Source organism: Phytophthora parasitica (genome assembly GCF_000247585.1).
Source record: "Phytophthora parasitica INRA-310 unplaced genomic scaffold supercont2.4, whole genome shotgun sequence".
NCBI lineage: Eukaryota > Oomycota > Peronosporomycetes > Peronosporales > Peronosporaceae > Phytophthora > Phytophthora nicotianae.
Window position 1 is genome coordinate 1,359,832 of NW_008648990.1, and position 9,262 is coordinate 1,369,093.

General features: G+C 46.6%; 4 protein-coding genes across 4 annotated transcripts; 1 reads left to right on the top strand and 3 right to left on the bottom strand.

Moving 5' to 3' along the window:
* Positions 1-151: 151 nt before the first annotated feature.
* Positions 152-1,597, bottom strand: PPTG_03373 (hypothetical protein). The gene has a single exon (XM_008896051.1). The coding sequence runs from the start codon at positions 1,588-1,590 to the stop codon at positions 367-369; it is 1,224 nt and encodes a 407-aa protein (XP_008894299.1). The 5' UTR covers positions 1,591-1,597; the 3' UTR covers positions 152-366.
* Positions 1,598-2,698: 1,101 nt separating this feature from the next.
* Positions 2,699-4,335, bottom strand: PPTG_03374 (hypothetical protein). Its single transcript, XM_008896052.1, has one exon. The coding sequence runs from the start codon at positions 4,106-4,108 to the stop codon at positions 2,879-2,881; it is 1,230 nt and encodes a 409-aa protein (XP_008894300.1). The 5' UTR covers positions 4,109-4,335; the 3' UTR covers positions 2,699-2,878.
* Positions 4,336-4,660: 325 nt separating this feature from the next.
* On the bottom strand, positions 4,661-6,203 carry PPTG_03375 (hypothetical protein). The gene has a single exon (XM_008896053.1). It carries the CDS (start codon positions 5,788-5,790, stop codon positions 4,750-4,752), a length of 1,041 nt encoding a protein of 346 aa, XP_008894301.1. The 5' UTR covers positions 5,791-6,203; the 3' UTR covers positions 4,661-4,749.
* Positions 6,204-6,369: 166 nt separating this feature from the next.
* On the top strand, positions 6,370-7,003 carry PPTG_03376 (hypothetical protein). The gene has a single exon (XM_008896054.1). The coding sequence runs from the start codon at positions 6,399-6,401 to the stop codon at positions 6,906-6,908; it is 510 nt and encodes a 169-aa protein (XP_008894302.1). The 5' UTR covers positions 6,370-6,398; the 3' UTR covers positions 6,909-7,003.
* Positions 7,004-9,262: the final 2,259 nt, after the last annotated feature.

Below are 9,262 nucleotides of genomic sequence, written 5' to 3' on the forward strand. Positions count from 1 at the left end.
GGGGGGCAAATGTTAAAACTGACCGAACTAGGATAAATTATAGTATTTTGCCTTAACATTCGCGGCTGACACATGGGTGACGCCCCTACTATTAATAATAGGTCCGGGTCTGATCGTGGAGATTTAACTTTAGAAGGTAGAACACCGTTGCTGTTGGTTCTCGGTAAGCAGTGCAACTTGTTAAAAATTTCTTACTAAACCTGACATTGTCTGTGTGGAAAAGCAGCACACATGAGCCTAATATATTTGATACTAGCTTCTTCAACAAGTAAATGAGTTGACAGCCGACGCCATGAACAAAACACCGATACTTGAAGAAGGGTTTACAACATTGAAAACCTGGTCTTTCTTTGCTTATTTGCCGCATCAGGAAATGCCAGCAAGAACATCGCCGAGCAAAAGATCTTCTAAGGACGCCATGACTTTGTTCAATGTGCCAGCGCTGTCTTCTTGCAGTGCTCCGTGAAACTCACCAATTTCCAACCTACGGAATTGTGTACTTTTAAAATGCATTGGAACTCGGCGGATACAGATTTCAATCTGCGTTCCAAGCACTGCCGTGTCCGTCAACGGTAGTAGTCTACACCAGCCAGTCTCATCCAGTTGCATGCCGTTGAAAACACCGGCTCCTTCCGTGACGAGCTTCCATGTGTAAATAATACAGCCCTCTTCTTCAAATCGACGCGCTATAAACCTTTGCACCAGTGGAGCAGTTTCACCGGATTTCAGCGCTTTCTCCTCGACAAACCTTGCTGCGATCGTGTTCTCTGGATCCACAACGTCGTAGCTCCGCTGATAATTTGGTTTGCTGGAATGTTGCGCTTCTCCTAATTTCCACAATGAATGGCCAGTTTGGCGGAGGGTATATGGCTGCACCATCTTGTCCAACTGTTGGAAATACTCCACTTGGCCGTCACAGTCTCTTGTACGAACCGAGTGAACTGTAACTTCAGTATCGGGAAGTTCTGACAAGCCACTGTTTCTAAACACCTCCTCGGTTCTTGTGTAGTTATCCTCCAGCTCTCGAATATACGCGCTAATCAGCGCTGGTTCAGGAGACTTGAGACATAGCTTTTTACGAGGCATGTCTTGATCAGCACAAAGCCTGCGTAAGGTGTCGTGAAGATAGTCGATATACGAGGACTGCAAACTGATGGTGGCATATAGCTGCTGTTGGTCTGCTTCGGCCTCCAGACGTTGCTCTTTCTGCTTCCCAGCGATTGATTCCCAGTGCCAATACGCTGGTGTCCTGCTCGACGTGAACTCGGACAACTGCTTCGCTTTGAGTTCTCGGAGATCAGCTAGTGCCTTTGTCAACTCCTTTTCCTGTAACTCTAAACGTTTTCGAGTATTCTTTTGGCGTTCTCGGTAGACGCGGTGCTTTTCCAGTTCACTCAGGTCTTGATTCATGGGCAAATTCTTCCGTTTGGCTTTGCTGCGACTTCCACCGTCTGGAGCCATACAGGTTAATAAGCCGTCCATCGATGGCACATTCGCGTCGATTAGAATGTCCATTCCGTCCAGGTTGTCCAGTTCAAAGTCGACGCTGTCGATAACTTGGAATGATGTCGCTGCTCCTGTAGTTGCCATACTCGTGGCAATTTAGAAAGTGAGTGAAACTCACTCACAGGCTGAGCTGCTATTCAGACCACGTAAGTTGTGACACACCAGCCAGGTTTACATGCGTTTCCAAAGTGATCAGAGATTGCGTGATGAGGTAGAAACGTTTCTAAGATGGTACATTTTGATACAGGTACAGATTTCCCCGGCAAATCCACAAAGGTGGGACCAAGAAATCGTCCGAGTTTACAAAGTTTACACAGGAAATCTGATCCAGGAAAATGTATTGATTTATTAGAAGTTTTAGCAAGAATATGACGCTCTCGCCATTTTGCATACCTCGATCTTCTGCCCAATTGTGAGGCGGACGTACGTGCTCTTGGCCTCTTGTCTGTTCTTGGGTTGCGAGGGCATGGGGAAATTAGTAAATGGCGGCACCTTAGTACGTGCAGGTAGGCACTGCAATACATTATGTTCATCCTGAGCCTTTCATTTGCTCCTGTAATGCAGCAACTTGCACATGCATGGCATTTCCTGCGAGATGACCAATTCCCGCCAAATTTAAATTAATTCAGTACGCGTCCTGTCTAGTGCTGCCCATCTCTCTTCGCGTCTGACCACTGACTGCACCAGGAATATCAACGACTGCAGTTGTGGATTTGCCGGGGAATTCTGTATACCAAAACTGCAACACTGCATGGAGTAATCTTGCCCCTCCATACGCTGTAGAGTCAATATTATCGCAATGAGTGAGTCTGGTTGCAAGCTTCTTGCAACTCATCCGACACAGTCGGGTTCTCGATTTCATAAACTGGCATGGCCGATGCTTTAGAAACATGCATTTATGTTATAAGTACTCAAAAAAACCTTGCGAACATATCCATGAAGTCGAAAGCACCATGAATTTCAATCGCTTGTTAGCATCCTTGGTCTGAGGAAATACTATTATGGATACCACATTAAGCTTACTACAAGTTTTGTCGTTGTAGTTGTCGTGTACTCGATAGAGATCAGTCTCATCAGCGATGGCTGACACAAAGAATGAAGAATTAAGATAATATGCCATTAGGGTAGTTTCACACACCTCCGATAAAATCTTGCTTCATTCTATTTTTCTGCAGAGTGTACAAGATAAACCGATGCTATCACTGGTGAACACAGAACGATTATAAGTATATGAATAGGCCCGTGAGTGGAATTTTCCAGAAAACGATTAGCTACTCCGTCTCCAAACCAGCAAAAACTCAAGTCTTTAGTTGTGTTGCAAGCTGCAATAAGTTCCAGTTATACAATAATTCGACTCCCGCCTTAACTCGAGTCAGCACTCGATCCCAGTCAAAACATCGTTGAGTAACAAACTCTCCAATTTCTTCGACATCTCGTTCTTATCCGCTTCAAGTGATTCATGAAGCATGTTGTGGAACATTGCCACTGCTGGTTCATGGGTGGAAGCTAAGTTGAAGCGCATAGGCACTTGTTGTACACAAACTTCCAGCACCACACCAGCCGCAGTTGGTCGAACACTCATCCACGCCGTTTCCTCTGCATGGAGTCCGCTGAAATCTCCTTCGCCCTCAGTGGACATTTTCCAGACGAAAACCAGCCGATTCTCCTCCATGTAGTAGCGCGAGATGAAGCGCTGTACCAGTGTACCAACGTTGAGCGACGTAAGGACGCGCGATTTGATAAAAACATCGTCGTCAGGTGCAGTCTCATAGCCGCCAAACGCTGGCTCCTCTTGCTCGTGTATCGTCGCCCAGATAGCCTCACATATCTTCTGGAAACTATAGGGCAACAACACCTTGTTGACGTGCTGGAAATATGCCACTTCGCCATCGGCTTCGCGTCTGTGGGTCGTGTTTACTGTCGTCTCCGGCATCGTCATCAAGCCACACGCGTTGAGAACGCTGTCGACACGGGCGTAAGAGCCTTCAAGTTGCTGCAAGTAGGTCGTGTACAGCGCACTCGTCATCGAGTGTAGTGTTGGGACGTTTTTAAAGCAGTTGAAGCTGTTGTCCGTGCCGAAGGGAACAGCGTTGCCGTTCAATCTATTGCCGACGACCTGTCGAAGGCCTTCGATGTAGGACGCTTGGTAGTTCACAGCGGCGACCAAACGCTTATGTTCGGCTTCAGAGAGCGCGCGTTGCTCTTGTTGTCGAACTATTTCTGAGACCCATTGCGAGTTTGTGAGGACGTCGGTGGATATTTCCAGCTCCCTCCTCATCGCAGCCTGTTTGTTCAAGCGTTGTAGCTCCTTGGACAGCTCGTCAACTTGTCGCTGTAGCACGTCTCGACTGTCTCGGAGACGCTGACGATACCGGCGCTGTCGGGTCTTCTCCCTCTCTCGCTTGCGGCTTTGTTTGTCGTGTTTGGTGTTGTCATCGTTGTCAGTGGATGGGCTTGCAGGGTCTGTAGTTTCGTTGAATAGAGCCGCCGTGAGGCCGTCGGTATCTCCAATTGACAGCCTCGGCGTGAGGGAGCCGTTGAAATCGAGAAGACCGACGATGTCGTCGAACAAGACCTCATCCGTCGTTATCAACTCAGTCATTCTGAGCGTGGCTTGAGCAATTGTGTGAGTTGTGAGTGAGGCGATCGAGGCCTGAGTTGACCTGACGATGCCGGTCTGGTCTATGCTAGGCAAAGCCCACTTGAGTCTCCCCAAAGCCTATCCTCGAGAAAGCAGGTGGTTCACTGCCTTCATCATGAAGTGTCTGCCACACTCTATAGAGCTCCAGGACATGAAAATCTTCATGACCTGGTTGTCTTATCGCCGGCTGTCCCAAGTTGGGACTTCGAACAGCCTGTTGAACAGGATCCTTTACATGAGCATATGACGGCGTAATCTTCTCCGTATCGATTTCCACGACAGGACCACTTGTTCGTCTGCAAAGTTATCGGTGAGAACTGTCGGCTCACGTGGACACGAACTTGTAAGGCACGCAACCCGCATCAGGTCAGTGACCTGAGGTCACAGATGCATACAATACAGTAGCGTCAGCACTTCGTTCGATATTGCCAAGGGTGTAGAAGTCCCTGGCCTCTCTCACTCATATTACGACTCCAACGTCAGTCACCCCTGGTATCGGGGTTACTCATCAAGACTGAGACCATTGACTAATTCTTATAAAGCACGTAACACGTTGTGTAACTCTAAGAAATCTCAGTGTCAACGACACGTATTAAAACTAATCAGCTTTCTACCTTCAGTTGGCGTAAGCTTAAGCGCTCTGTGGCCTTGTTGAGCCCCAAGAAGTTGCGATCGTCAACGGTGGAGAGCGACGCCATTCCACCAAAAACTTGCTCTTCGTTGTCTTGCCCAAAGTCTAGTACCATTTCTATAAACTCAGCTACTCTTGAGCCACACGATTGGAACGAGCTCAAACACACAGGCATTTGATTCACGTACATCTCCATCACGATACCAGTGTTGCTCGGGCGAAGTCGAATCCATCCGGATTCGCTTGAATTCATTCCCTTGAGCGCGAATTCACCCTCGACAAATGCTCTCCACACAATCACTACGTCACCTTCTAAAACATAGCGACGGAGAACAAGACGGTGCAGAATTGACGCTGAACAAGAAGCTGGATGCTTTCTCGTGGAGCGGAGCTTGACGGCGTACGAGTTCTCCGAGTTGAACACTTCGCTCACTTGGCGGTCGCACAACTGATGGTATAGATGGGTACGTTCCCATAACGAGCGACAGACTTGGTCGAACTGGAATGGGAATACGGTTTTACGTCGATACTGAAAATTCTTGACACGACCGTCAGTGAACTTTACGATCGATTTAACCACTCCTTCGCTCATCAATTCCACACCTTGAGCAGCTAATACGCTTCCAATACTCGAGAAATTTGAGTCCATTTCCCTCATCAACATGTTGTACAGCTCCATATCCTTTTGTTGTTCCAGCACACGCACGTCTTGCAGGCTAACATGGCAAACTGCTGGTACACTGCGCATGAACTTGCGTATCACTGAGATGAGTTCTTCGATGAGCATTTTCTGTGAGCTAACAGCAGCTAGTAAGCGCTTCTTGTCTTTTTCAGCTTCCAACCGCCTTTGTCGATTGCACAGTGTTAGGATCTCCCATGGAGAGGTAGCAACGACACCACTGTCGGCGTTGTTGTTCTTCTTGGCTTGAGATAGTCTGGTCAAGTGATCTGTAAGCTGTATCACCTCTTTCCGAAGAGAGTCACGCTCATTCTTGGCTCGCCGACGATACATTTGCGCCTTTTTCTCTCCTTCTCTATCATAGTCTCTGGCTCTTCTTCTGTCTTTCGCTTTCCTGTAGCATTCGACATTTGAGAGAGCATCCTGGGACCGGGAGAAGCCTCGCTGCTCGCATCGGAATCAGTCGCGGACGTGCATACGTCAGAATGTAGTGAGTTGACAGAACTCAGCTGCAAGGCTGCATCGTCGAGTAAATCAACCCCCTCCTCGATGTCAGCTTGCAAGAACGTCTCCAGCTCAGCGAGGAACGAAGCTGTGTCTGTTCCTGGAATCATCACTTGCCTCTTCCGCCGCAAATCGCAGATAGGATCTGTTGCTTACAAAAGCCGCTCCCGCTGCCTTGTGTAGTACTTGAAGTAGTACTGGTGAAGCCACCAGAGTTTTCAGTGAGCTGCCCTCTACCACTGTCCTCCTCAATGAGCATGTGGAAATGAGTCACGTCGTTGACAATGAACAACGGGGGTGTGTCACTGTGATTTATACTGACAACAAATGGCTGGTCCCGATTACGATGGTCCAAAGTACGTAAACTTATAGGTAGCGTCAGCGAGAATCACACTGCATTCGAAAAACCGCACAGAAGCACTCAGAAGCTCAAAACAATGACGTCTGAACCCGAGCTCGACACAGCATTTCTCGAGGACGTGGCGCTGTTCGACTGCAATGTGTCCACCCTGATGACTTCGCAGAAGGAAACCAAAGCATCCAGGAGCTCAAAATCGTCGAGTGCGACAACAAGGTTGGTCGAACTCGACAATGAGATACGACGATCAAGAGAAACAGGCCGACTGCGTTTATATAGACGTCGGGTCAGGAACGAGCGAGACAGTTTACAACGACAGGAAAAGATGTTGACGGAAAAGTTGCTTCAATTGCAGCAAACTCGATCGGACCAACGCAGCTTCAGCCCTACGGATATCGGCATCTCGAGCTCTCTGTGGAGAGCAATAGCAGCTCAGCAGCTTCAAGAACGTCTGGAAGCAGAGGCAGAGCAGAAGCTGCTTAAAGCAAGTATCAAAGCCCAAGATGCTTGCATCGAAGTATTTCAGGAAATGCTCCGCAGCAAACAAGAAAATAGAAACGAGAAGGACAAGCTGGAGTCACTCAATTGATGCATAGACAACTATCTACAGGAATACATGTTCAATATCCTAAGGTGTTGTGCACTCAATTATTGAAATCAATATATTGCTGTATTTGCGACCCCAATACAATGTCAGTATTGTATTTCAATATTTTATTAATAATTGTATTGTGAATTCCGTCCAAAAATTTGGCGTTTGAGGAGCGGGAGGACAATCGCTCACATACAAACCTAAGTCATTAGTAGAGCCCACCAAGCCACATGTCATGATCTTATTTCGTACTTAAACGGGTCAGTATACGGAGTTGTATACGCTGGGCGATTTGGGGCAGATTCATTCACGGAACCGCCCATGACAATTTTGAATAGAACTCACAATAGTTGCTATTACTATGTTGGTATCAGTGCTTAAGTACGTTTCTCAGTAAAGTACGATTTACATTCCGTTTAATTTAACCAAAGATACTATTTTGACCAATTCAATATACATATTGGTACAATACTAATTGTGGGGCCAGAGCAGATCTCAATCAATTTTTCGATACTATTATCCCAACGCTGCTTGTCTTCCTTTCGCCTGCTGCTGCTCGACTGTACATGCCCGCGGATGATGAAAACTAGTGATAGCGGTGTGTTGTGGAACATACGTCATTGGTTCGAATAACTGGTTCGCTTGTTGAACAAGCACACTGGGTGCTGCAACAAATACTTAAAGAGGTAGCAATATACTTCGAAGTATACTCCAACTGTCTTGCTAGTTTGCAGTATATGTTGCAATACTTGAACATTTTGCATTACTCTTATAATAATTCAAGTTAGCAAAAAATGTGATACGATATTACTTTGTGCTGTTTAACATTGATTATCTCACACGATCAGGAGAAAAACCAGCACTTTTCGGTGGTCAACCATTATTTGCAACTCTCATTTCCATAAATGTGGTTGAGCAGGATTGTGTACACAAAGATGACAATATTCTAAGCATAGTGGTAGGGCATTGGGAGGAACGCAGTATTCAAGTAATGGTCGGAAAGAAAAACACGGTTTTTCGTACTTAGGAGTGGTAACTTCGTATTGAAGCGCGTACCGTAAGCCACGGCTGAATAAGACAATCGTAAAAGGTTTCGTTGTTAACCCTATCGCTTAGCTATAGTATACAAATCTAGGACACTCGGTATGAAAAGGAGGCATATTCAAATCTTCCAAGTATGGTGTGCTTGGTTTTTCTATGCCCATAACGACCTGTCGTAAACGTATTTAATTATAAAAGGATGCATTTTGCCCCCGTTAGCATGGATACATCGTCGTACTTAGCTGAAAACAGTTTCTTTTATCGCGAAAGGGCTAATAAGATTCACAATCCCAAAAAAAAAAATACACCGTAAAAAGTATGATCAATGCACGCTACTATACTAGGTACTTCCCGCCACAATGCCATCGCGCCCATTTCAGTTCTGCGCGCTAAGATGCCGCAAAAAACTAAAAACAGGAATTGCAAGAAGCTTCAATTACGCAAACTAAAATATCTATTACTTGTATGATATATTTTTTAATAGTTTTTGGCCAAGCAGAATATGTTAATGCAACAGCAAAGTGTCTTTCTGTTCATCGTCCGACACTGAACGGGTAACGTACAAGCTTAGAATAAGCTTCTTAGAAGTCACCAAACAAGTGCTATGTGAACCCATCGGTTCGTGTCGGACTTAGCATCCGTCATCCGGTTCTCGATAAGAGGGATGCATCATATTGTTTGTTTTTTCCCTTAATTTTATGCATTTACAAAATACCTGCTCGTACATTTAGGCTTTTTGGACTAGATTGTCGACATGTAAAATAATAGGTCGCTGTGTGTGTCAACAAAGTGCTTGCTGTCCATTCTGGCTAAGTACACCCAAGCTCTCCCAGGACAGAACGCGTGCGACATACCTCATGTATATCCGTCGGTGTTACCCGCCATTCGACGTGCTGTCGTCGACAAGTACGTGTGAAACACACGAGTAGTTTCTTAACAGCTATTCGGGAGTTAGATAACTCCCCAGCGACTCCCTAGGTAGTCGTCTGCATTCAGCTATTCATCTTTTAATTCACTTCTATGTGGTGGAGTGGGGGTCGCAAAATCACGTTGCGATCTACTCTGACTCATAGTGCCCTGGCCTGCCGACTAACGGAGGGGAGGGGGGGGGGGGTACTCCGATAACCGTGGGGTGGGCTCACTTCTGTACCCGTCGGCGGGGCTGGTTACTTTCCTCTGGTGGACTTGATCGGAAGCTTGGCCTGGTCTCGTTTCGTCTTGGCGGGACGCAGGATGGTGGGGTTGCGTAGCGTGGATACTCTTCAGGCTACGCGCCAGGTAGGTCGTCGATCTTGATCGACTTGGGGTGT

Coding starts and splice junctions, on each gene's coding strand:
- PPTG_03373 (XM_008896051.1), bottom strand. CDS start 1,590: ATGGCAACTACAGGAGCAGCGACATCATTCCAAGTTATCGACAGCGTC.
- PPTG_03375 (XM_008896053.1), bottom strand. CDS start 5,790: ATGTATCGTCGGCGAGCCAAGAATGAGCGTGACTCTCTTCGGAAAGAG.
- PPTG_03376 (XM_008896054.1), top strand. CDS start 6,399: ATGACGTCTGAACCCGAGCTCGACACAGCATTTCTCGAGGACGTGGCG.
- PPTG_03374 (XM_008896052.1), bottom strand. CDS start 4,108: ATGACTGAGTTGATAACGACGGATGAGGTCTTGTTCGACGACATCGTC.